This window comes from Microtus ochrogaster, chromosome 7 (genome assembly GCF_000317375.1).
Source record: "Microtus ochrogaster isolate Prairie Vole_2 chromosome 7, MicOch1.0, whole genome shotgun sequence".
Classification (NCBI taxonomy): Eukaryota; Metazoa; Chordata; class Mammalia; order Rodentia; family Cricetidae; genus Microtus; species Microtus ochrogaster.
This window is the reverse complement of record NC_022014.1, coordinates 26,690,121-26,716,358: the sequence shown is the minus strand read 5'-3', so window position 1 is coordinate 26,716,358 and position 26,238 is coordinate 26,690,121. Positions and strand designations below refer to the sequence as shown.

The following is a 26,238-nucleotide window of genomic DNA, read 5'->3' as shown; positions in this document are numbered from 1 at the left end:
AACAAAAACAAAAACAAAAAGAATTAAAAAAAAAAATTCTTAGCCGGGCGGTGGTGGCGCACGCCTTTAATCCCAGCACTCAGGAGGCAGAGGCAGGCGGATCTCTGTGAGTTCGAGACCAGCCTGGTCTACAAAGCTAGTTCCAGGACAGGCTCCAAAGCCACAGAGAAACCCTGTCTCGAAAAACCAAAAAAAAAAAAAAAAAATTCTTTTAAAATGCCTCCCTGGTTAAGAACTGACAAATATACAAGCACGCAAATAAAAATACCCAACAAACAAAGACCAAAGAACTGAAAAACTAGAAGAAAATACAATTTGCAAGTACAAAGGGCTCCTTAACTGAGGTTAAAAAGGAAACCACAGTGAGCTGGAGAGATGGCTCAGTAGTCAAATGTACTTAGTGTTCTTGCAGGGGACCTAAATTCCATTCCAGCACCTACATTTGGTGGTTTATAACTGCCTGTAACTCCAGTTTGAGGTGATCAACACCCTCTTCTAGTTTCCTCAGACACCTATATGTACATGGCGCATATAAACTCACACAGGCACACACACAGACACATCAAACAGGAAGAAAAGTGTGAAACCATAGGAAATGGGAAAGGCAGAGGAGAGAAGTGAAAGGAAAGGAGATGATTCTGAAATGTGTGTGGGGGAGGGGGGGAGGAGTTCAACCCGGGCCAGTGAGAGAACTCAACAGTAAAGAGCTCGGGTACTTGAAGAAAATCAAAGTGCGATTCCTAGCACCCATGTCAACCCGTGACACCAGCTCCAGGGGACTTTAAGCTTCTGACCTCAACAGGCACCTACACTCATGTGCACATATTCATACACAAACCTACATACATACATATAACTTAAAAAATCTTTTAAAAATGTTCAGCCTTATAAAAAGATAGTAAAATTCCATAAAATAAGAGTATAACACTACGTGCTTTTGCTAAGGCTATGGTAAAACATATTATCACAGAGTAATGCACATGAATCACATAGGCACACACACATACACATTTAAAAACGCACAGGAAATGGGAAAGACAGAAGAGCTGAAAGAGAGAGAGGAAAGAGAGGGAGGGGAGATGGGAGAGAGGAAACAAGAGAGAATGTGTAATAGGCATAGACACACTCCTTTCTGGGGGTAACTTGGTAATATCAGCTACTTTTGACCCAGCAGTCTAGTATCCCTTCTGTTTAAATATAACTGGGCCCCATAATCTCATAGGGAATGGCACTATTAGGAGGTGTGGCCCTGTTGGAGGAAGTACATCACTGTGGGGGCAGACTTTGAGGTTTCCTATGCTCAGCATACCACTCACTGTTTCGGTCAATTTCCCGTTGCCAACAAGATGTAGGACTCTCAGTGACCACCTGCATGCATGCCCTCATGCTCCTGCCATGATGATAATGAACTGAACCTCTGAAGCTCTAAGTGAGCCACCCCAATTAAATGTTTTTCTTTATAAGAGTTGCCATGGTCGTGGTGTTTCTTCACAGCAATGAAAACCCTAACTAAGACAGATATCATTCAGATGTACTCCCAACAATACACATAATAAGGCTTACTTACTATATATGGTTTGTAATTACCAACTACTGAAATCAACCTACAAGTCTACGGAGAGCTGGCCATGGAATAAATTTTGGGACAACTGCAGAATATTGTGCTAGAAAAAATAAGATATGAGGATGTCTCTAGAAATAGCTCTAGGATCTGGTGTGGGGGATTTCTTAGGGAAAAAAAAGAGAAGAGTGGCTGTAATGTCAAGAAAAGAAGATGCCGTAAGAATATGTGCATGCATCTTGGTCCTTAGGACAGAAAGAAAATGATAAAGAAAAATGAGGATTAATGAGATTAGTTATCTGTAGGATGTGAATGGAAACAGGATAGAAAGAACAAAAGAACAGTAGGTGGAGGACAATACTTCCCTGGGCATATCTGTCTGCACAGGTTTGTATTGGAACCATGTGAATGCAAGTTAGTGTTTCACATACACAAGGGAAGAAAGGGAGGTAGGGGATACAGCTCCATAAAGATAATGGAAAACCCTAAAAAGGAATGCCAACAAAAAAAATAGTGAACCAAACCAACCACACTAAAAAATGAGAGTGGAAGAAAAAAATTTAACCTGCAACTTTTGAACATAGCATTTGAACTACCTATCCATCATTGGGGTTAGACACACAAATACTTTAAGCAAGTACTAAACTCTCTGCTTCTCACATACCTGAAGACAGAGCAATTAAATAGCTATTTGCAAATAAGGGGTACCAGGCTTCACACTGTAGCCTGGAGGGGGTCCAGCGCCCTCTTCTGGCCTCTGAAAGTGCACACACGTGTGCACATATACTCAGACAGACACACACATAAGTTTTTCCCTTTAAGTTATTTTCTTACATGTGATACTGGTACAATTAGGTAAGAGAGTTCATTTTTAGAGTGTTCTGAAATATTTGAAATGGAAGCATCAATGTTTGGAGCTTCCTTTGGTGTGCTTATATACAAACCTTAGAGACAGATGGTTGAGCAGACGAAAGCAGAGCAAATTATTAAAAACTGCTGAATCTAGAAAATAGTGTCAAAATGTTCAATGTCTTAATTTTTCAACTTTTCTTTATGTTTAAAACAAATTAAAATATGTTTTATAATAAGTATCAGGAGGAAAACAGCAAAAGAACCTGAGGCTGAAGATTCCTGGGGTCACTTCTTCCATCTAGTTGGATACTGGATGCTAGATGAACACAGGTAGAAGCTGGCTGGCTTGGTCCCATCACATCAGGTGATGAAGAACATCAGTGACCACCGAGTCTTCAGGCAAATCTTTCTTAAATGAAACATGTCTAAAGTTAAACCATCTTCAAACACCAGATTAAGCAACCCCACAATCCCACACTTATATAGCAGCACTCCAGAATGAATCCACAGTCACCTCATGCAAGAATGACTGCTTAAAAAGAGGTCTGATTTTATATTTATAAAAGGAACCACTTTTGAAATTCTCATTTTCAAAAGAATAGGGAGCTACTATTTTCATGATAATCCCTCAGGCCATTTTCATTTCAAATCCCAAGGGTCTACAGTAAGACATTACTTCTGTTATGCTAAACTATTGCTGTGACCAGATAGTTTCATATGCATGCTCTACACACGTAAATCCTAATGATTCATCAAAAGAGCAGAATGTATTCCTCCATTACATAACTCAGATAAAATTCTGAGCGATTCTAAATAGAGCTGGGATTTAGCCAGCTGAATGGGCTGTGTTTAGCTCCCTCATTATCTGCACCCTATATACATTCTCAGTGAGCCCACAGCTACTGAAGAATCTAAGAAGGTATAAAAACCCCACCCTCATCCTTCTTTCTATTCTGAAGATTCTTAATATACTTGAACAGTCTTGTCACTCAAGGGTTAACCAAGTCCTCACGCATGGTTATTTACCTATTTCAAGGTCTGTGTCTCAGCTTTCCAGCTAGACAAGGCTCCTTGAGACTCGAGGGCCTTGACACTCTTTATTTCCCACAATCAGTACTTGGACAGAGTCAACAATTTAACTCAACATGGTTGTACTGAACAATTTTCTGAGAAACTCTAAGTTTGAAATACACTGGAGAATTTGTTCTCTCAAAAAATCCTATAGCAGTAAGTCAACTGGGAAATTCAAGGTAAAGAGGAAAAAAAACTAGCTTAAATTTTTAAAAAATAAATTAAATCTGAAGTTTACAGACCGGCTCCTCTTAAAGGCAGATGCATTTGTAGGAACGTAAAGATAACTGTACACGATTCCCTGTTTCTAAGACTACAGAGATATGATCCAAGAGGCAGACGGAAGGCACATGAGCAAGGCAATGCCAACTGGCCTGCCGGCACTACAGGGTTGAGCTGAAGCCACAGAAGAAGCTGCAGAGCTGGGACTGTACACCCCGTCAATCACACACACATTCATGCACAAGTCCGGGGACACCCACCCCACACCATTCCCTATACAAAGTCCTGGGATAGCCCTCTCCTTGTGATGCATTCCCCGTCTTTCCAGGAGTCTCCTAGTCAGTTTCCCTGCACACCCCGTGAGTGACACTGCCACAGAGTATCTCTCCAGGAACCCTAAGGTCCCTAAACTAACCTGTTCCTTCACTTATACCCAAGACAAGCTTCCCCAACCTCTTCCCTCCCAGAATCCCAGGACGATTTCCAATTTGCTTTCTGCATAGCTATTGGAAGGTGCCCCTCAATCCACCCTCTCTCCTCCCTCCCAAATCATTCGCTCTCACTCTAGCTTCATGGGCTACTCCCGTGGCTCCGCCCCCATTCCCCTGCAGAATATCTCTGAAATGGCCAGGGCCTGTTTCCTCCCTTGAAACTGAGGGCACAGGTATTCTCATTGCCGATACTCCAGGGATATTCTCATAGGTTATTTCCTCCCCCACAGACCTTGGACCACCCCACATCCTGGCACCAAGCTCACGGGAATAAGACATCCCCACAGTCTGGCCCCTCCCTGAAAGTCCCAGGATCCCTCTATTCCCTGTTTCCTCCCCTGATGCCCTTCCTCCCTCAGTGGACTGTCTCCTAACCACTGTCAGGTCAGAGACACCTCCACTGGCCTCCTCTCCGGGGGAGCCAGTCACCCACACTGCAGCAGGTACACCTCCAACCACGGGAGCCCCAGCAGCTGCAAGCATCCCCTGATGAAGTGCTCCTCTCACGACCTCAGGAACTGTCCCACTGTGTCTCCTCCACAGATCAGAGACACTTTCAGAGCCTGCTTCCATCTCACGTTTAGAAACTCTGGCAGCAGTGGACAAATCGGTTCTGAGTCTTCTTTGCCATGCCCCCGAGCTTTCTCCACAGGCACTATCCACTACCCTGTAAGGCCCAAAGAGCCCAGAAGCTGGGGGCTCTCCAACAGCTGTGGCAATTCTAGTAGCTACAGGCATCGAGGCAGACTGTCTTCTTTGTAAACCCTCAGCTAGTGTCTCATCCCCCATGGCCTCAGGGAGCCCGACAGTCACAGATATCCCTGTAGGTGGATTGCCTTCTGCTGACTCTGAGACTCTCCTCGAGTTAATATACTCCCAAACAGAACTAGATGTCCTGGGAGCCATGCCCACACCAGCAGGGGATACCTCCACAGTCACAGGTATACCTACACTCCTCCCTGACAAGCCTAAGAAACCTCTGGAACCAGCCTCTGTCTCCAGAGAACCAGGTATCTCAGGAGCCATAGGAACCTCAACAGCTTGTCTCCTTCCCCGTGAACCTGAGAGAGGCCCAGACTCAGCATCCTCCACTACAGAGAAGCACTCCTCAGGAGCCACAGGCCTCCCAAAGGCAGCAAGAGCCCTTTCCCGCAGGTTCAAGGCATCTGCAGAGCTGCTCTCCTGACACACCCACAAGGCATCAGGTATACCCAGAGTTGAGGGTACTACTCTTTCTGGGGCACACATGTGTTTTGGCATCACAACAGCCCGCCCCCTCCCACAAGGACACGAGAGAGCTCCACAACTGTCCATAGCCCCGGCTGCCCCTAAAGCTGCAGGCCCCTGAGCCTCTTGCTCTCTCAGGACCTGCTCTCTTTCCCACAGACTTAGGAGACTCCCACCGTGTGTCTCTTCCATAACTGGCCCTGGTAATGCCTCAGCAAGAGGAGTCCCCAGAGCTTGCTGCCTCTCCCACAGGCCTGAAACATCATAGCTGCTTTCTTCTCCCCTGTCTCCTGACAGCGCCACACCCTGCAAGCCCGGCAGCTGGCCTGTTCCCCATAGTCCTGGAACACTCGCATCATCTGCCTCCTTGCCCAAAGCCCTGGGTGCTCCCATTGCCTGTTCTATACCCCACAGGCCCTGGGCACCTCGAGAACCTGCCTCTTGCTCCTCAGAAGCAGACAGCTCTGCAGCCTGTGCAGCTCCCCAGGACCCTGGGTCACCTCCACATCTAGCTCCCTCTACTCTAGCACAAGGCACTCCTACAGACTGCCCCATGGCCCCGAGGCCAGGAATACCCCTAGAACCCATATCCTCCATCTCTTGTCTCCTTTGCCACAACCCTGTGGCTCCCTGGGAGGAAGTTTCATCTTCCACGGTCCTGGGTAAGACCATCAAGGCATCAGGGGGCCCTACAATTTGCCCCCTTTCCCATAACATAGACCCATATACAACTTCTTCTGCCAGAGCCCCAGAAACCTGCACAGACTGCCCTCCCTGTCGCACAACTCCACATTCCATCACATCTCCAGCTCTGGATGTTTTCACAGCCTCAGACCATCCTATGGCCACAGGCACCCCCACAGTCTGTCTGTCTTTCCAAGGGCCTGAGGCAGCACTGCCTATCTTCTCCACTACTCCAGTTCCACCCACAGCAGGAGGCGGCTCTCCAGCTTGTCCCTGCCTACAGAAGATGGAGGGTCTCTCACAACCTACCCCTATTCCCCTAGCTGAGGGTAGTCCTGAGGCCCGGGGGAATGCCCTGGTATGTCCTCTCACCCAGGGTCCTGTGACACCATCTCGGCTGGTCTCTATCCAGGAAGCTCTCCCAGGAACACCCTTTTCGACTGGCCCCTCTCCCGCAGGAACAGGATGGCGTTCCACTCTGCTTCCTTCCCAGCATCCTGAAGCTACTCTCATAGCCTGTACCTTCAACCACAGTTCCAGGATGCTCTCGTGGCCAAGTGTTCCTGGTAGACCTTTTCTCTCACAGCTTGGTGGACTACTATCTTCTGGCTCCTCCTGCCCAGATCTAGTCACCCACACAGACCCAGCAGGCCCAATCACCTCTGGCTCGCCCACAGCCCCGTTCACCCACACTGCTCCGGGGTTCATTGCTGCCTCAACCGAGCCTGCAGTCCTAGGTGTCCCAAAGGCCTTGTTCACCCCAGGGAGTACCGTGGGCTCCATAGCTCGTCTCATCCCCAAAGGCGGCCGACCATCCTGCAACCTCCCCGTGCCAGCGGAGCGCATCCGCCGTACTAAAGACCTCGCCCAGCGCCTTCCTCCATAGCCTCGGGACATCCTTGCACCCCACCTCCTTGCCCATAGGGGCCGAACACCCCGCCGCGACCTGCCGGCCACCACACTTCGAGCAGGCATCTTTGCTGCTAGAGTACACCTGAGCCGCTCCAGCAAGGGCCCCGTGGCCCACCGCCGGGTTCGCAGCTCCTGGACAATTCCTTTCCCCAACGCAACCTCGGGCACGCTGCCTTTGCACCTGTTCCCCTAGACAGCATGCCCCGCACACGCACTCACAACACTCGGGTCCGGCCCTCGCCGCCTTTCTGCCTCCTAGCTCTCTCCGTACCCCCGCCCAGTCCCGGACGCCGCCCCCCCGCCCCGGCCCCCCTAAAGCCTGACAAATGAAAAGGTAATTGGAGGGGCGGAGCTGCAAGACAAGCCGGGGCAAGGACTCCTCTCGCTTGTCCCCTCTGCCTAATGCAGCTTCCCACAATTCCCCCAGCCTCCGGCCCGAGCCCACCTGGCCTAGGCGAGGCGCGGCGACCCGGAGATGGACAGGCAACTAGAAGCTAGGCCTCGCTTCCGGCCTCTCGCCCAGTCACCATGGCAACAAGCGCGGGGCCGCTTGGGAACCGTTGAGCTTCCTGAGCCATCTGAAGAGCAAGGTATTGTACTGCAACGGGTTTTGTGTTCACTGTACATGAGGCCAGGATGGGGACCAGACCAGGTCAAAAGTCTAGATGTCAGAAGGGAGCTGGCGCCAAAAAGAAACTCCAGCAGATCAAAACGACTGTTCTGCCGAATCATGGCCATCCGAGGCTCCCGTAGCATGATGCAGCTCCAGTGGTACCTCCCACCCGGAAACTTGTTCACGCCCGCCTTGGGCCCCGCCTTGAGATGGCAGGATCCCAGAGCGCCTCCCAGGCAACTCTCGAGACTGAACTGATGGCCACCTACAAGGAGGTGAGCGTGTCCGGCTTCGAGGAGTTCGACCAGGCTGTAAAGGAGCACCAGGGCAAGACCATTTTTGCCTACTTCAGCGGTTCTAAGGATGCCGAAGGGAAGAGCTGGTGTCCGGACTGCGTGGAAGGTGAGACTGGGGCTGGGGGTTGCTGCACTGCATGAAGTGTTGGGAAGAAGGCCCCGACTAAAGCCAGAAAGTGGGATCATAGGGGCAAAGATGAAGATCTTAGTCCCGTAGATCTGCAGAAAAGTATGAACTGTCCCCTTGTCTCCCATTAGGTCCTTATTCGCTTCACCCAAGCGTGGCCCTCATTTTTGTCATGAACTCAGATTTGGAACCTGATTTTTTTTTTAAATTCTCGGTCCCCAATGATTAGTGTCCTACAGGACTCATGAGTTGGTCGTTACATTAGCAAGTACGTATGCTTTCTGATGTTCTGCGTGTGTGTCTTAGGACAGTCAGGACTAGGACTTAGTGATTCTCCAGTCCAGAAAGAACACATGACTTTAACATCCTCATTCTTATTGGAGGTTAAAGTCTACGAAGACTGGGGAGAGGGGAAGGGAAGTGGGAGCAGGACACGTGCTATCGCAGTTGATGTGTAATTACTTTAACTTTTTTTAAAAAGCTGAGCCAGTCGTTCGAGAGGGGCTGAAGCATGTTACGGAAGACTGCGTGTTCATTTACTGCCAAGTAGGAGACAGATCTTAGTAAGTAATCATGTATACCACCATGTAAACATCTCCAGACATGGGCTAGTTCTTAAAAACTTGGGTGGAAAGGGCTTCGGGTATTTGCTCAGGCTCTGTGTTTTAGGTAATGTCGGATAAACCAAACAATTAGAATTACTGAATTCAAATTTAATGCTTATGTTCAGCCACATAGTATAATTGAATTTGGTCTGGAATAAGTTCAGAATGCTGTTGACTTTACATTTGTATTTTCTCTTACTCACACTTTAAAAGTAAACTTTGTAGAGGGTGATACTAAGTTACAGTCCTCAAAATGCTTAAACTCTACCAAAAACAATGATTACTAATACACTACGTATAGATCCCTGGCTGAGTAAAGTGTAATAAACCAAGTAGTAATTTTCATGATCCCTTCCTTTTGGAATAGCTGGAAAGACCCAAATAATGACTTCAGACAAAAACTGAAATTAACCGCAGTGCCTACACTACTTAAATATGGAACGGTGAGTATCTATCTACCTTTATGTTGTGGCTATGATGTCATTAAGGCTCAAGTTGTTTTAAATTCATGTTTGAAGAAAGCCTAACATTTAACTCCCAACATCATCACACTCTTGTTCAGAGTGCATCAGAAGCACAAGTTGGTGCCCATTCCCCTGCCAGTCCCAATCAACTATTAAGAATGCAAAAGATAGTGGTTAGGGAGCATTTTCCAGCTGCCTTTAAGATTCTTTGTTGAGCAGAGTGCTGACTCATTCCTGAAAGCACCCGTGCCAATGTTTTCTAACACTCTTTTTGAGGTTTAAGAGGGCTCCCCCTTTATTTCAGCCCTGGATCCTAAATTAAAGAGTCAAGGGAAGGAGATGGCACTGGGCTTGCCATCTCTTGTTTCCAGTCTATGGGGCTTCCTGGTAAGGAATTTTAAGGCCCTTCAGGCCAAGTATTTTAATGATTCAGCGTAAGTATCTTAACTACTTCATAAAGCTTGTTATAACTAGCTGATAGTTAGTTCCATTAGTTTTGTTGTTTTTTTGTGATGGGGTTTCTTTGTGTAGCCCCAGCTGTTCTGTAACTCAGTCTGTCGACCACGCTGTTCTCAAACTCACAGAGATCTGCCTGTCTCTGCCTCTTGAGTACTGGGATTAAAGGTATGTACCAACAGGCTTGACTAGCTGATGGCTGCTGATGACAATATTTCTATGTTCAAAAATGTCCTTCAAAGTAGAATTCACTCCACCCCTAATAACATTTCATAGCAGTGGTTAAAACTCAACCATTCTTTTTTTACAGCCTCAAAAACTTGTGGAATCTGAGTGCCTTCAGGCCAACCTCCTGGAAATGATATTCACTGAAGATTAAGATTTGATGATAGCACTGGGTGGTGGTAGAGCACACTTTTGATCCCAGCATTTGGGAGGCAGAGACCAGTAGATTGGTGAGCTCAAGGCCAGCCTGGTCTAAATGGCTAGTTCCAGGACAGCCAGAGCTACACAGAGAGACCCTGTCTCAAAAAAAAAAAAAAAAAAGGAAAAGAAAAAAACTGATGATCACAATTGTGTCTTGATTTCCTGGTTTGCTTAAAAGAATTAATTGAATTGATCAGTGTATGTTTAAACAATAAAGAATTAAAACACGAATCTCCAGTTAGCTTTGTAACACATGGCTATCTAAAAGATTTGAGTTAAATAGGTCTTCAGTATGTCAGCAGTAGCTCAGAGGATATACAGGAAGATAAAAAGTAACTAACTCCCAAAAAATCTGCAGCTGTTAGGATCTGTTACTTTAAATTCTGTGTATTTGCAAAACCATTTTGTGCCTTTGAAATGCAGAACTTCACTAAAACCATTTAGGGAAGACACTTGGAAGAATGTATATGCTTAATTCAAGCAGTTTTGTTTCACAACTGTCTAAAATGTGATTCTCTTGGAGACAGACTGGTTCTCTTAGCCACAGGCAAGTTACTGTCTAAATCTCAATTTCTTCAAAAAAGAATTGTGTCAGGCATAGTGATACACATGTTACCTTATTACTTTAGAGGCTAAAGCAATCAATCACAAATTTGAAGCAAGGGGTGGACTACATACAGGACCAGACTTTGTTGCAAATGAAAAGCCCAATTATTGTTATACAATTAAAAGAAGAATGTGGACTGCAGAGGTCTTTCAGTGATTAAGAGCACTCACTAGGGGATTCCCAGAACCCACGTGGCAGCTCAAAACTGTCTATAACTTCCAAGTCCAGTGGATCTGGACTATTCTGGCTTTTGAGAGAAACAGGCATGCAAGTGGTGTAGACATACATTGTGTAGGTCATTCACACACATAAAATAATTTTTAAAAAATTAAGCATGTGAGCCAGGCCTAGTAGCTATCTTTAAGTCCAGTACTCTGGAGATTGAGGTAGAAGGATCACAGATTCCAAGGCAGCCTGGGCTACAAAGTGAGACCCTGACTCAGAAAAAATAAGGGCTAGAGAGATGGCTCGGTGGTTAACAATATCTGCTGCTCTTGCAGAGGATTCAGGTTTGGTTCCTAGCACCACATGGTGACTCATGACCACCTTCAACTTCATGCCAGGGATCTGATGTTCTCTTCTACTGGCTGCCTTGGGCACCAGGCACATCGTGGTACACACACATGCAAACAATTCACACATTCACATAAGATAAAAATATTCTGGCCGGGCGGTGGTGGCGCACGCCTTTAATCCCAGCACTCGGGAGGCAGAGGCAGGTGGATCTCTGTGAGTTCGAGACCAGCCTGGTCTACAGAGCTAGTTCCAGGACAGGCTCCAAAGCCACAGAGAAACCCTGTCTCAAAAAAAAAAAAAAATAATAATAATAAAATAAATGTATCTATTAAAAAATATTCTGAAACAGATTAAAAGAAGCTTTTTAAGGCAGTGCCTACTTGTGGTACTCAACGAGTAAGTGCTAACTTTTTCTTTTTTTGTTCTTTCTTTTTCTGGTCTTATTTATTTATTTATTTATTTATTTATTTATTTATTTATTTATTTATTTATTTATTTATTTATTATCTCTGTCTCTTCCCCACCACCGCCCCCATACCACTCTTGGGAATATACCCAAGTGCTAACTTTTTCAAAGAAAGGTATTTGAGGCTCCTACCTTTAAGAACAAGAATCCAATTAGTCATTAACTACCAGTCTTTCCCTGCCACTAGAGGTCAGCTGTCTTAAAAAGCGGGAAGCAACTGAGTATGTCCTCTCCTGTAGAAAGGAATCTTCATGTAGTTCCTGACTACAGTCTCCTCTCTCCTGAGATGGTTGGAGCAGCTGATCTCAGTACCCCTGTATGTCGCACCCATGTTCTTAAACCGCTCTATAACAACCAACATTTACATTCTTATTCACTTGGTTCTATTAAATGCAAATGAAATTTACAAATCCCCAGAGAAATCAAAGTAGAACAATTCTGGTTTAACAGAAATAATCTATTAACAATATAAAGTTTGCTGGCCAAAAATAATACTAACGGTTCTGAGTGCTACCATAATAAAGGTGGGCAGGAAGAACCATCTTTTATCAGTACTGTACATAGCAATACATTATATACATGTCCTAAGAGCCTGGTCTGTCTCAGCTCTTCATTTTCCTGCTGTGTTATTCTGTTGTTGCTGCTCTGCCAGTGCTTGCTGAAGACGCATCCGCTTGCGGGAATAGTGCTGCCAGTGTAGAATCTGCTGTTCATCAATGAATTTCGCACACTGAGCGTTCACCAGCTCCTTTCGAAAGTGTTCATACTGGAGCAGTTCTAGCATGTGTAAACACTGAGGGTACCTGGGTTTAAGTTCGTAAGTTAATTATCAACATAATTTAAGGCATCCAAGTTCAGTTCAGATACTCCCCTAAAAATGATCTCAAGCCTACCATTTCTATTAATGTAGTACCTCTGGCGATGTCACTCCCACCATGTTATTTCAGAACATGCGAAATTAAAGTTTAAACACCTTAAGTAACTTGTTCAAGACCACACAACCCAGTAAACTGGTAAGCAGGATCAAAATTGGTAGATAAACTATACTCTTTTAGTTTAAGTGAGGAACATGAACACTTTTTAATTTATAAATTTTATTGCATTTATTATTTGTGTGGGAGGGAGAGTGAGCACGTGCCATGGGATACTTGTGGAGGTCACCATCAGAGTCCTAGGGATCAAACTCAACTCATCAGGCTTGCAAGCAAGCACCTTTGGGTGGTCTGAGCTATCTCACTGGCTCTTAAGACTTTGAAAATAGTTATATGTTTAATAAATAGTTACTGGTTTTCCATTAGGAATCGTAAAAGGGTAACCTTATTTATATGAGTCAACTAACTCCACAAGAATCATATACATTACTGGGCACAGACCTGTACTCCCAGTACTCAGGAAACTTAAGAAAAGTAGACAGATTTTTGAGGGCCATGTAGGGTTATACTGAAAGATCTCCAAAATAATAATTATCACTAATGGGACAAACAAGACTTCACCTGACTCTGGATTATGACAAACCAAGAAGAACAAAGTAACAAAGTAGCAAGTCAGTGTTTGGTCAGAGTGAGAAAGAAACAGTTTGAGTGAAAAAGGAGGGGAATAAAGGAAGGGAGAAAAAAGGGAGTAAAGGAGGAGAACACAGGATGATAAAATGTGGTATATAAGGCTAGACTGGATGCCACTCTAGAAACAGGACACCAGTAGGACAACAGACAGAATCTAATGGGACCTACAGACTACATAATAATGGGGTCTACAGACTACATAGTAGACGAATATTAAGGTTCTATCAAAGTGAAGATCCTGCCCTTTGGAATTACTCAGAAAAGTCAAGACAAAGTGTAACTTTCTCTTTTCTTCCTCCTATCTCTCTGCCAAGCATGCCTTCCCTAACGTTTTGGGTGTCCATACTTTTCTTTGCCTCCCTTCCCACCAGTGAGACTACCATCCACTTCAGCTTAGCTCAAGGGGCAAGGCTTTTTTTCCTTCTCCCTTCCATTCTCCCTCCTTTGAACAGCTGTTGAGATTTTAAAGCTTGCCTGTCTGGGGTATTTTTCTTGTCAATGCTAATTAATCTGGTCCTGGAGCTTTTAAAAGCAGGAGGGAGGATGAGGAGGTGAGAAGAAAATGAGAAGAGGGTATTGTATGGGGTGGAGGGTAGGGATGGCTATGGCTCCACTGCAGAACACTGCTATGCTTCCTTTCCAGCAAAGGCTATTATTTATAGTCCAAATAAAGAGTTGTCTGTAATTGTAATAGCCCAGAATGCTCTACTCCCACTATACTAGCTAATTCTCTTTCATGGCACATCATAACTTAAAAGATTCAGTTCTGACTTTAAAGACAGCATTTAAACTTAAGTTCAGTTTCTTTGTATGTAAAATAATGTGACTAGCAAGAGAATGGCCTTAAGTAGCACTAAGTAACTGGAATTTAGGCAGTGATCATTTTCTCATTTGTTTTTTGAGACAGGGTTTCTCTGTAGCTTTGGAGCCTGTCCTCGAACTAGCTCTTGTAGACCAGGCTGGCCTTGAACTCACAGAGATCTGCCTGCCTCAGTCCCCCAGTGATGGGATTAAAGGCGTGCGCCAGGCCACCACCACCACAGTGTTCTTAAATACATTAGAGTAAGGACTATGCAAATCTCTGAGTTGAAGGCCAGCCTGGTCTACAGAGTGAGGTCCAGGACAAGCTTCAAAACCCTGTCTTGAAAAACCAATAACAATAATAATAATAACAGCATTCAATTCATGGAAATAACTGGTGGATATTAATTGGTAAAAGCTTTCAGGAAGTCAACAGTTTGACTCCTAACCCTCTTCCACTCAAAAAAAGTATAGTCAGCTATGTTGAATTATCACAAGAAACAGAAATGTCATGTGGTCTGTGATACCCTGAGCACATTTGAAGGCTTATGTTTAGTTTGTTTTTAAATTTTTATTATTTTTATGTGAAAGGGCGTTTTGGTGCTTGTGTCTATGTATCATGTATGTATAGTGCTTTCAGAGTAAAAAGGCATCAGAACTTATGGAAGTGGAGTTTTGGATGGATGTGACCATTTCGTGCTAAGAACCAAACCTGGGTCCTCTACAAGAGCAGCAAGTGCTCTTAAACACTTAAGCCACCCTCCCTCTCCCAGATTATTTTATTTTATTTTGAGCCAAGTCTCACTATATAGCCCAGGTTTGCCTCAAATTCAGAAATTTCCCTCTGCTCCTTCCAAGTGCAGGGTTTAAAGTCATGTATCACTTTTCCTGGCCTATGTTTAGTTTGTTTATTTTGTTTTATTGTTGTTGAACTGCCAGATAATCAAAGATTCCTGAGAACTCTGGCAAACGTGGCACTAAAACACTGACTGAAGGCCGCTAAGAACCTCATGTTTAAGAAAAACACTGCAGCGCAGGCACTAGCTAGCAGTAAGCAGGCACTAGCTATCAGTAAGCAGGCCACGTGCTGGAAGTACGGAGGAGAGCTGCTTGCCTGGGAAAAAGAAGGCCTCAGCTCTCCCAAGTTCCAAGAGTTGGAATTCTATTCCATAAAACCTTCTTTAAATTTTGACAACCATTTAAAAAATCTAGAACCATGTGCAGATATAATAAAATTGCCCAAAAGGGGTTAATTTCCAACCTCTCTTGAATTTAAACATCTATAGCTTTTGTCTCCAAGAGGACATAGATGAACAGAAAAACAAGCAAACAAAAACAACAAATAGGTTAGAGCTACAAGGAAGTCTGTCTGATCACAATATAAGGAAGCTCTGGCCGTCAACCGAGTGAGCTGCCTCTAACAGTGACATATGCTCACTGGAGTATGGCCACTCACCAGTCAACAACTCTGCTGGGGAGACTGAACTTAAAGACGACCAAGACTTTGAATTACAAGTCTGTAATCTGCTAGCACTAGCGTTATCATCTGCTAATAATAGCATAAGTCTTCCCTTTGGATTCCTGCAGGAACCAACAACTGCATCACGAAGGGCACATTGGAATGCAGTCAGTTCTCAGGCAGCCCAGAATCAATTCAGAAAAGTGACTTTCCTCTAATTTTAAGATAGGGTCTGTCTATGTGGCCCTGACTGGCCTGAAACTTGTTATATAACCAGGTTGGTCTTGAACCCACAGACATCAGCCTGCCTCTGCTTCCTGAGAGCTAGATTAAAGGGACATCAGGCTAAACTTCTGGATTTTTTGTTGTTCACGTCTTTGAAGGAGGGGGAGTTCAAGACAGGGTTTACCTGTGTAGCCCTGGCTGTCCTGGAAGTAGCTTTGTAGACCAGTATGGGCTTGATTTCAGAGATTCACCCACCTCTGCCTCCCAAATGTTGGGATTAAAGGTGTATACCAGCTTATTTTTCTTTTTTTAAGACAAAGCAGAAATGTGAGTTCAAGGTTTTGTTTTACCATTAAAAGGGGCAGTTGTGTGACTGTAATGTTTCTTATAGTTTAGTAAGTCCTATAATGAAACTGTTTATGAACAGCTTGATAGTGTCTGTTTTTTTTTTTTTTTTTTTGAGACAGGGTTTCTCTGTGGCTTTGGAGCCTGTCCTGGAACTAGCTCTGTAGACCAGGCTGGTCTCGAACTCACAGAGATCTGCCTGCCTCTGCCTCCCAAGTGCTGGGATTAAAGGCGTGCGCCACCACCGCCCGGTCTGTGTTTGTTTTTTTACAGCGAGTTAATGTACACAATACATTTAGCACAGTGCTTGACACACAGGACACTATAAAGAAAGGCAGTCTGAGACTCCCAGAAAACACTGCTTCCTATGTGTTCATTTCAGCTTCTGGCTGTGCCGCTGCATTTTAGTACTTTATGGGTTGGTAAGATTAGAAACCACAGAGACAAGGGGGTGTTAAATGACAAGGTTAGACAAGACCAATCACATTAGAGCCTCAGTCTAAAACCAGTTAACTGGATTTTACCCTACATTAATACAAGTAGCATGTCCTGATTTATATTACTAAGAGAGTAAGTTGGCTTCCACAGACAACTGTCTGGCTTCGTTTGGTTTGAAGACAGTGAGGTAAGAATGGAAGCAGAAACAAATGAGATTCCTCTAATAATCCAAGTTAGAGATGACAATGTCTTACATTAACTAAAAGCAGAATGATTCAAAACAGTTTTCCGTTCTGACACTAAGAAAACTGCTAAGTATCAGTATTTTGTATTTATAATAAAGTATACACAGATTTAAGATTATAAAAATTAAACTTACTTTAGATACTTGGCATATTCTGGTTCTTTCCAGTAAAGCAAGTACTTAAGGTAATTAACAAAAGCTTTGTCTTTGAAGTAACCTCTTTGGGCAAGAACTGAAAGGCATAAAGAAACAATCTGCATGTCAACCAGTTGCTGGACCACTGTCTTGTAATCTCTAATAAAGTAGCTCTTTTAACATCCCTACCATCAAATCACAAGGAATTAAAAAACACAAGTTCTTGTTTGCTCAGTTAATACCTACAAACCAGTGCAAGTAAAAATCCCATTCAAACGTATCAAAGTAAATATTCTTATGAATTACATCTATCTGTTAGAAATCATCAACAGCTAGCTACTCAACTCAATGATGTACTCAACTTACAATTCAGGTAATTTGGGTTGGCTAAACATTGCACAAATTCCAACTCCAACTGAAACCGAAGTCGATTTCCAGCATCATCTAGGAGATAAGACAGAAAAAAAAAACACCCAAAATAAAGTCAGGATACGAATGTTGATTTGTAGAAACAGAAATAAACAAAAATCAAAGTAAGATGGCTCAGCAGGTAAGGTGCTGCAGCAAAGTCTGCTGACCTGAGTTCACCCAGGGAACACACAGGGCTGCAGAAAGACTCCCACAAGTTGTCCTCTGACATGCACCGCATGTCGTATCAATTTATGGAAAACATTCAAAGTTCAGGAGAAACTTCCTTAGAAATCTTAAGAGTGGAGCCTAATTTAAAACAAACCAAAACAAGCTGGGCATGGTGGTGCACGCCTTTAATCCCAGCATTTGGGAGACAGATGGAGACCAGCCTGGTGCGCGTCGCTAGTTCTAGGCTTGACAGTAGTAGATAGTGAGACCCTTTCTCCAGAACAAAACAAACACAATAAAGAAATTCTCTAAAATTAGTTGAGGGAAATAAATGGAATGGATATTTACCACCTGAAGGCCACTATGGAAGGTCGTTAACAGAGATCACTGGATAGTCTCTAATAGCTGTGCAGCCCCATATGTTAATGCGTTATAACCACTACTACTAACAGTGAGTACGTTAAGGAAAAACAAAGCTCCATATAGGAAGCAAGATGCAAAATGATTAAACAGCGGAGCGAAGACAGTAATCCGTATTAGAACGATACCCAAGTTACCGACATTTAAAGCACGTTCAAGAGAAAAGCTCCGAAGAGCAGACAGCTGAAGGGCTCGGTCCTCTCCCTCAGCCCCACCCCGGCCCGGGAACCAAGGAGTGGGGGGTCTGAGCAGTCCGGGAGCAAAGATGTTCACACACGTCACAATCTGAGAGACAAACACCGCCTTTCCCCATCCAGTCCCAACTCGAAGGATGCAAGTTAAGCCTGAAAGACCGCGCGGGGAAACGGGAGAGGAGGTTGGGGCGGAGAACCGTTCCTTCGGTGAAGACTCGGGGCGCAGGGCTTAACGCACCTGTCTCCATAGCGACGGCCGCGGCCATAACCGGCAGAGAGGTACAAACACAACCAGCCGACAGATCGGCAGCCTCGAATGGTGAGGGAGGAGCCGGAAGCCACAACTCTTATTTCCGGTCGCGGGGCAGGGTGGAACACGGAGGCGGGGACAGCCTCATTCTGAGACGAGAGGCTCCGCCTATCTTGGAGCCCGGGCCGGCTGCGCGCGCAGTTATCCAGCAGGGCGTGGTGGAGGACCTCGCGGCTTACGTGTCCTTCGGCCTACGCTGACGTAGCACAGCACCCTGACGTCACCCTGTGTGACGTGATGCAGAGCCTGGGCCTTAGGCCTCTTTGTTCCTCCTGACCTGGGTGTACCGGCAGGATGGCCTCGCCCCTTAGGGGCAAGTCCTCCGCCCCGCGAGTGGAAAGCACCCGCCACAAGGAGACTGTCCTCGTGGAGACGTCGTCCCACCGCGAGGAAACATCGTCCCACCGCGTGGAGACGTCCTCCCGGCAGGTTCGAACGTCTTCCCGGCAGGTGGAGACGTCTCTGCGCCACCGAGAGGCGCCCTCCCTCACCCCCTCCACGAAGCGACTCCCCGGATTCCTCGAGGTGTCCTCCCAGCACGTGGAAACCTCCTCGCAGTGCACGGAAACGTCCTCCAGCCACGTCAGGGCGTCGTCATCTCTGCGGATGGAGACGACTGTGCACCGTGTAGAGAGCCCAGCCAGGCGGGACAAGAAAGCTGCTCGCCAGAGTGCCAAAATGGCCCGATGAAAGTGGTGCCCAAGGGCCCTGGCCCTTAGCCAGGACCGAAGGGCTTCCAGTTGCCCGCCAGCCAGCTTCCAGGAGAGCCAAGCATCTTTGGTTTCATGGAATCAGCCCATAAATCAATGTAAGAAACAGGCTGTGGTTTCGGGGCGCTGCCAACATGTATTGACTTTGCAGCACCTTAGACCACCCTGCTATTGACCCAGAGTACTATTTAACTTGAAGCCAGCACAGAAGGGTTTCAGACTTGCCGTACTGCATATACCCGGCCGGTGGACGTAGAGGCTCTTTGAGTCTCTGCACCAGGTAAGTTTTGTAGTCCTAGGTCCCTCTAGAATGTCTTGACCACTTGAAATTTGCGAAGAGGGACCAAACTGGCCATGAATTCATGACCGCTGGCTTGATTACATAATGCATGAAACCTACAGGGCAAAGAATTGTCTTTTGAATTACTAATTGGCCTTTATTTGTATTTCATAATAAGCTTTCGTATGTTAGGTTTTTATACACAGTACTACACCTACACTTTAAAATAGGTTAGGGGTGTTAGAAAAAAACAGGCAAACTAATTAATAAAAAAAAAATCTTGGAAGGGAAAGTGAAGAGGAAGCTGTTGACACCTGACCTGAGGGGTGAGGTTGGCGGAAGATTGTTACTGAGTATCTACTGTGTACCAGGTACTAGTCAAAGCATGTCAGCCTTAACAGTGGAAAAGACTAAGATCTTCCTTTCGGGACGAGGCAGAAACAAGGCAGGAAGTAAGACAGTGTTCTCTTGTGCTCCCAGGAAGGAAAGATGTGTTGTGGTAGAGAACGGGGAGGTCCTTTAGACAATATGGTGAGGGAAAGCCTTGCTAATTTTGTGACATTTGATCTGCGATTGTGTGGGCTCAGAGAGACTGCATTTTAGACAGAAAGAAAAGCCAGCCTAAAAGGCCAGTGGGAGCAAACGGAAGATGTTTGTGGAACAGAGACCAGTTAGTATATGAGAGTGTAGTCTAAAAAAAAAAAAGAAAAAAAAAAGAGGAAGATGCCAGTTCATACAGTTTCTTGGAAATCATAGTGAAGAGTTTGAATTTTATTCTGAGATCATCAAAATAAATGACTCAAGGGAGTAAAGTGCATGATGCAGTTTACATTTTAAAGCCATCTTTTCATCGCTGGTGTGGCGGTACCCCAGTTGGGAGTGAGTTTGTCTCCTGAGATAGCTGACAGTAGTGGCGAAGTTGAGAAACATTGAAGGTTCTAGTAACTTTGCTAGAGCTTGGTCCACTGAGCAAACCCCTCACTTCTGCATAGCAGGATTGTGGGAAGCCTGAAAAACAGTAATGGAAGTGTGGCAATAGTACAGTACCTTCTGGTGAGGAGCAGAGCAAGAGCTCGCAGAGGAAGAGGATGTGTTGCTCTGTAGGGAGCCCTCCACATCTCTTCACTAATGTATGTGCTATTTGCCCCTAGAACAGAAGACTGCAAACGACCCTGATTAAGCAGGACTCCTTGTGACTTAAGAGTGCTTGCTACTTCCAGGCACTTTTTTAATCCCAGGGGTGCTTTGGGTTATCCCCTAGAATGGGGGCTTAGGTTAGAAGAACTGTCTTAACTGTTATAGATGCTGTAACCACCACTACCCCGCAGCTGCCTCTCTACCTCATCAAACTGCTATTAACAAAGAGCCTTTGAAATGTCAGGCTCTTCCAGCTTACTAATTCTTTTTAACATGCCCAACTGTGCCCTAAATACAAATGAACAGAGTTGCTTCTCTAGCAGTGCTCCTTATTACAAAAATATGTGTCTAGTGTAACAAACTAAATCAAAGGTTTATAAAGAAACATTTATTACTGTATCATCTTTCATTTCTAGCTGGAAATAATGTCAGAAATGTGTTTGTCCTTCCACACTTGTCTCCATTAACAAAGATTCTTGCTTCTGTTTCCTCTTTTAGTAGTATCTGGAAGACTGGCTGAATGTGACCTGGAAAAGCCAGACACCTGACTTCTATCTAGATCACTGATGCTTCAGGAAAGGCACAGGATCCTGCTAGAGTCTCTGTTGTCCATCTCTTAAAAGAAATTTTTATCTAGGTTTCTTCTTCCACATTCCACTTATTCATGTTTCAAAGCTGGAATGGAAAGAGAGATGCATAGAGCAAGAAGGTGCCAAAGAAGTAATAGATATGATAAGTCCATATTTGCCATAATACTATACTATACATTCCACAACTTCAAAATGACACCGTATGTTGAAGGTAATTGTTAATGTACCTCTTGTACTTTGTAAATGCGTGTTAGCGTTAGCCATGCTGTGTGTCGTCTTCACATTGTTCTCTACAGGAAATAGTGCTGCTGTACCTGGCACATGTCATACAACGTTAAAGACAATAAGTAACAATAATGAACGAAGAGCAGTGGTCTCCATTTGCAGTCAAGAAAGCCTTTCATGGCACAATCTAAAAATTGGGTTTATTATGCTAGGTAATAGTTGTGTACAACTTGCCTTCAGTTGTACCAGTCAGGTTAGTTTGAAAAACTAAATAAATGCAAATTCTTGGAAAGAGGTCACTTCTTATTCTCATAATCTTCCTTTTTATATATTACCTGAGGGTGGTTTACAATGTCTACTGTCTATTGTATTGAAAAGAAATGGCTGGCTGTTTTGGTGCATACTCATAATCCCAGGACTAGGAGAGGCTGATGCAGGAGGATTACCATGAGTTCCAGGCCAGCCAGGGCTATATAGTAATTATCAGACTAGTCAAAGATATGAAGCAAGATCCTAGCTCAAAAAAAAGAAAAAGGAAAGGCAAGCCCAGTAAGATGGCTTGGAGCATAAAGGTGCCTGCCACCAAGCCTGATACCTGAGTTTGATTCCAGAGACTCACATGGTAGGAGGAGAGAACAAACTCCCAAAGTTGTCCTCTGACCTCCACACATATGCCTCCCCTCACCCTTCTCACACATATACAATATATTTAATTAAAATTTTTAAGAGGTTGGCATTAACGGCTTCCTCTTCTCCTGAACTACTCAGGCTACAGGAAGAACCAGGAATCCAGTTAACAAGGTGTTTTCCTTACATCTTCATCTAGACTTTCAAGAATTCCTGTTTCCCCGTTCTTTCTATTGCTCCCAGCCTAGAATGACAAGTACAGGTATCTGAGCCCTGAATGTTTGCCCCAGCCTCTACTGTGTTAAATAAATAGCCTTTACCTCTGCTTCCCCTGCCTGAGCTCTTCCACCCCCAATGATCAACGGTTAGAACTGCATGACTGAAAAACAGAAAACTTGTCCCAAAGTGTCAAAAATAGGAGCCGTTTCTCTCTCCCTTAGTAAGTCACCCAGTGTCATCCAGGAACAGCCTGAGATCAGCCTGTTATCTGTTTTACCCCCTAAGGTGTACAGTACATTAGCTCTGCATGCTTGCTTGTTACCTTGTCTTGGTTAGGGTTCATTGCTGTGAAGAGACACCATGCCCACAGCAACTCTTAAACTGGCTCTCCAAGCAGCAGGAAGAGACTGTGAGCCAGTAGGCCTGTATTGAGCTTCTGTGACCTCAAAGCCCATCCCCAGTGACACACTTCTTTCAACAATGCCACACCTACTCCAGCAAGGCCACACCTCCTAATTGTGCCTCTCCCTGTGAGCCTATGGGGGCCATTTTCGCACACCTCATGGTTATAAGATGTTTGCCTGTCTGCAGCACTCCTGCCTGTGTTCATCTCAGATAGAAAGCACAGCAGAAGGATAATTGTTCTTCCTACCAGTGTTGTGCTGTTAGCTGGGAAGAGAAACCTTTACCGGGGAGCCCAGCTGAATCATACCTGTTTTCTTTAGCTGCAAGGGAGCCTGGGATGACAATTATCTTTCTAGCCTGAGCAGTGGTAGAAGAAAGGGAAAATGCTGGGAACTGATACTCTGAGCCAGTCTAGGGTTTTTTTTATGTTTCCGAGCATGACAGTCTCTTTCAGGTGATCAGTGGTCCTCTGGGGTTCTCAGCAGTGACTTTGTTTCTTCGTCTTTAGCGTGACATTGACCAGGCTGCCAGACAGCACTGCTCAGGGCCTTTTCTCTCATTGATGTGGTGGAGTAGAACATGGAAAACACATTTTTGCAGGTTAGTAATTCTTTTTTTTTTCCTCTTTGAGAACATTCAGGACATTGCTTCCAACAATGCCAACCACAGCTACGCAGCTTTAGCCTTGTCTGTTCCTCTGTGCAAAGGCTTCCCACGGCCTTTGTCAGATGTGGTGTGCTTTGCATTGGTGGTGGAGCACTTTATGATATACCGTGGTGTACTTCATTTCCCATGTCTTGTATTTGGGGTTGCTTGTACCCTTTGAAACTTTGGCTTCGTGGTCTTCAGAATATTTAGAAATTGGAGAGGAGGGGGCATTATTCCTTCAAATGTTCTTTTCAGCCTCTCTGTGGACATAAATCGCAGGTCTAATAAGCAGTGTGAAGCTGACCCATACCTCATCAATGCTCAGTTTTTTATCTCCACATTTCACTGGATACTTTGTATCGCATTTGTTTTCCTGTTTATCCTCGTCTTTTTTCCGGCAACATCCTATCTATGCTAAATGCCATCCAGTGTGATATTTTTAAATATTTTTTAAATTTTCATTTACAGTTTTTATCTCTAATAGTTCAATGTGGGTCTTTTAAATTACCTTCCAAACATAAATAAATTTCTCTACACATTCCTTTTTTTATGTTCTTGGCATGTTTGGCCTGCCCTGTCGTTACTCAGATATATACAGTTTTGTTTTTTACGTATCCTCATTTAGTTCTGCCATCTATATAATCTCTGGGACAGTGTCTATTGATAGATTTTTCTCCTCATTATGAGTTATAGTTTGTGGTTGTCACTTTTCATGTCTGGTTATTTTTATTTGTATGCCAGGCATAGTAAATTTTAATTTTATTGAGTGTTCTATAGTTTTCCTATTCTTACAGTTCTTGAACTTTGGTCTAGTCATTTGAAAGTTATTAGCAAGCTGTTGTTGTTGTTTGTATCTACTTTTAAGCTGTTTTGTGAGTTCTTGATTTGATGAATGGTTAATGTTCTCTGAGGCAAAAACTTTGTGTCTCTGTATATCCCCAATTTAGGAGATTTTCTTCTCTGGCTTGGGGGAACAATCCCTGTTCTCAGTGCAGGTGAGCTGGAGTTTCCTACCCTTGAGCAATTTCCTTAGACATGCGATGATCAGTACTCGGGTTGATTTTTTTCAGCTATTCCATGCCAGAGGGAAGCCTGTTACTCCACTCTGCCTGGAATCCTCTTTCTTATTAAATACAGATTTTGCTGAAGTTTAATGTTACCATTTCATTTCTAGGTAGCAGAAAATTCAGGTGGGATTGCTAACAAATGGGTATCGTAGCCCAGGGATGGAGCGCATCTGTCTCTGAGATGGACACAATGGCTATATTGACCTGCTCTCTCTTTCATTTTCAAAACAGAATGACACTTTGTAGCCCAAGCAGACCTTGAACCTTGGTATTCTGTTTCCACCATCTGAGTGCTGGGATTACATGTATGTGCCGCCTTGCCTGGTTCATTGTGTCTCTGAGAGGAGATGGTAATAACATTTTTCCTGTGAGAAATGGTTACATTGTTATAAGTAGAAAAGATTAGGAGGGTATGAGATTTTAAATATAAATGCTTTATTAATACTATCAGTTGTACCAGTTAAGAGTTTACTCTTGGCTGCAAATCCAGGCAAATTTCTTCTTTACCTGTGGTTTTTGCTATTCTGCCACAAGGGGGCGCTGTAAGATGCATTCTCTCTGGAGGACCAGGGACGCTTCCTGCCTGGGGCCCTCACAGTGCCTCCGTGGGCTTCCTGTGAAGTCCCTGAAACCAGCCACACTGAACCCTAACAGCTGCAGTGCCATTCCCTTAGTGGCAGCTGAATATAATTTAATGAAAAGTAGAAAATTTTGAATTTAAATTTTCTATTTGAAGAACCCATTTTATTAAACATAGCTGATCATTTGTTCTCAGAAGTTTGAGTTTCAACTCTACAGGGGTCCTCTGAATGTCTCAGCTTTAGTAGGTCCAGTCTCTGCTCTCCTGTCTGCTACTGAGCACACAGATCCCCTCCCTCCCTTCCTGTCTGAATTGCCTGTTCATAGCCTTTGCTCATTCTTTTCAGTTTTTCTTAGTGACTTGTTTATGAATACTAAATATTTTAGCTTGTTTATGAATACTAAATATTTTAGTTCAGATTTTATTTGCATTATATACATATTCTTTTTAAAAAATAAAAACTTTTATTTATGTATATATATGTTTATGGAACTGTATGCTGTGTGTGTACTGATGCCCATGGAGGCCAGAAAAGAGAGTGGGATTCATGGAGCTGGAGTTTCAGGTGGTTATGAACTGCCTGATATGGATGCTGGGAACCAAATTGTCCCATGTAAGAACACCACTCAGCCACTGAGCCATCTCTCCAGCCCCTACACGCATATTCTTAAAGTTTAGGGAACACTTCCCTCTTTGAATTTTAACTCTCTCTCTCTTTTCCCCTTCCCCCCTCCCTCTCTTTAATCTTGGGGTTTTGTTTTGTTTTTAATTTGTTGATGGTGGTTATGAGTTTTGTGTTTGTGTTGTTGTGGGGGTTTGTTTGTTTGTTTTCCGAGACAGGAATTCTCTGTGTAGTCCTGGTTGTCCTGGAACTTGCTCTGTAGACTAGGTTAGCCTCAAACTTAGAGATCCACCTATCTCTACCTCTAAAGTGCTGGGATTAAAGGTGTGCGCCACAACCCAGCTCTCTCTTTAAAAACAGGAGCCAATTTCTCATCTCCCACTGTGTGCCTTTATGTTGCCTGATTTCCTTCTTTGGTTTCATTTCATGATTGGCAGCCGCGTTTCTGTCTTCATAAACTGACCTACCAGGAATACTGCCCCAGTGATTTTCAACCTTCAAGTCAAAACTATTAAAGACTGGAGAAATCAATTTAGTGGGTCATAGTATTTTTAAAAACAAGGGAGCTGGAGAGATGGCTCAGATGTAGACAGAGTGATTAAGAACACCTACTGCTCTTACAGAGGACCCCAATTTAGTTCCGAGCACCCCGGTTGGGTATTCTCAGTGGCTTGTAACTCTAGCATCATGGGGTCTGTCACCCTTTCCCTGCCCCCTTGGGCACTTGCACACACACACACACACACACACACACACACACACACACACACACACACAGAGAGAGAGAGAGAGAGAGAGAGAGAGAGAGAGAGAGAGAGAG

The 26,238-nt window shown here is 44.4% G+C and overlaps 4 protein-coding genes across 15 annotated transcripts in view; 2 read left to right on the top strand and 2 right to left on the bottom strand.

Moving 5' to 3' along the window:
• Nucleotides 1-7,576, bottom strand: part of Kiaa0753 (KIAA0753 ortholog) — a 50,481-nt gene extending 42,905 nt beyond the window's left edge. For 3 of the 8 annotated variants that reach the window (XM_005349635.2, XM_013347359.2, XM_013347360.2), the window contains exons 1-2: nucleotides 3,440-4,146; nucleotides 2,677-2,822 (exon numbers count right to left, since the gene is read on the bottom strand). In XM_005349635.2, the coding sequence (XP_005349692.1) occupies nucleotides 2,677-2,769 (93 nt within the window). In that variant the 5' untranslated portion in view covers nucleotides 2,770-2,822; nucleotides 3,440-4,146. Of the gene's footprint in view, nucleotides 1-2,676; nucleotides 2,823-3,439; nucleotides 4,147-7,018; nucleotides 7,077-7,465 lie in introns of those variants that run through there. The other 5 variants (XM_013347357.1, XM_013347358.2, XM_026780124.1 and 2 more) reach the window with 5 other exon arrangements.
• A 210-nt stretch (nucleotides 7,577-7,786) lies between these two features.
• Nucleotides 7,787-10,238, top strand: Txndc17 (thioredoxin domain containing 17). The gene is made up of 4 exons (XM_005349634.3): nucleotides 7,787-8,035; nucleotides 8,538-8,619; nucleotides 9,029-9,104; nucleotides 9,892-10,238. The coding sequence occupies exons 1-4, from the start codon at nucleotides 7,843-7,845 to the stop codon at nucleotides 9,958-9,960; spliced, it is 420 nt and encodes a 139-aa protein (XP_005349691.1). The 5' UTR covers nucleotides 7,787-7,842; the 3' UTR covers nucleotides 9,961-10,238.
• Nucleotides 10,239-12,032: 1,794 nt separating this feature from the next.
• On the bottom strand, nucleotides 12,033-18,437 carry Med31 (mediator complex subunit 31). Its single transcript, XM_005349632.2, has 4 exons — nucleotides 18,237-18,437; nucleotides 17,172-17,249; nucleotides 16,806-16,902; nucleotides 12,033-12,399 (listed from the first exon to the last, which is right to left on the bottom strand). Exons 1-4 carry the CDS (start codon nucleotides 18,262-18,264, stop codon nucleotides 12,207-12,209), a joined length of 396 nt encoding a protein of 131 aa, XP_005349689.1. The 5' UTR covers nucleotides 18,265-18,437; the 3' UTR covers nucleotides 12,033-12,206.
• Nucleotides 18,438-18,539: 102 nt separating this feature from the next.
• C7H17orf100 (chromosome 7 C17orf100 homolog) overlaps nucleotides 18,540-26,238 on the top strand; it is a 32,441-nt gene continuing 24,742 nt past the window's right edge. For 2 of the 5 annotated variants that reach the window (XM_026780185.1, XM_026780186.1), the window contains exons 1-2: nucleotides 18,540-19,298; nucleotides 20,934-23,101. In XM_026780185.1, the coding sequence (XP_026635986.1) occupies nucleotides 18,603-18,998 (396 nt within the window). In that variant the 5' untranslated portion in view covers nucleotides 18,540-18,602 and the 3' untranslated portion in view covers nucleotides 18,999-19,298; nucleotides 20,934-23,101. Of the gene's footprint in view, nucleotides 19,299-20,933; nucleotides 25,238-26,238 lie in introns of those variants that run through there. The other 3 variants (XM_013347418.2, XM_026780187.1, XM_005349633.3) reach the window with 3 other exon arrangements.

What these genes read in the sequence shown, in the direction of transcription:
- Txndc17 (XM_005349634.3), top strand. Translation starts at nt 7,843, where the DNA reads ATGGCAGGATCCCAGAGCGCCTCCCAGGCAACTCTCGAGACTGAACTG. An exon ending in CAAGTAGGAGACAGATCTTA is followed by an intron (nt 8,620 to 9,028) that starts GTAAGTAATCAT and finishes CTTTTGGAATAG; the next exon opens with CTGGAAAGACCCAAATAATG. An exon ending in CACTACTTAAATATGGAACG is followed by an intron (nt 9,105 to 9,891) that starts GTGAGTATCTAT and finishes CTTTTTTTACAG; the next exon opens with CCTCAAAAACTTGTGGAATC.
- Med31 (XM_005349632.2), bottom strand. Translation starts at nt 18,264, where the DNA reads ATGGCCGCGGCCGTCGCTATGGAGACAG. An exon ending in GGCCGTCGCTATGGAGACAG is followed by an intron (nt 17,250 to 18,236) that starts GTGCGTTAAGCC and finishes CTTATCTCCTAG; the next exon opens with ATGATGCTGGAAATCGACTT. An exon ending in GAATATGCCAAGTATCTAAA is followed by an intron (nt 12,400 to 16,805) that starts GTAAGTTTAATT and finishes ACTTAAACCCAG; the next exon opens with GTACCCTCAGTGTTTACACA.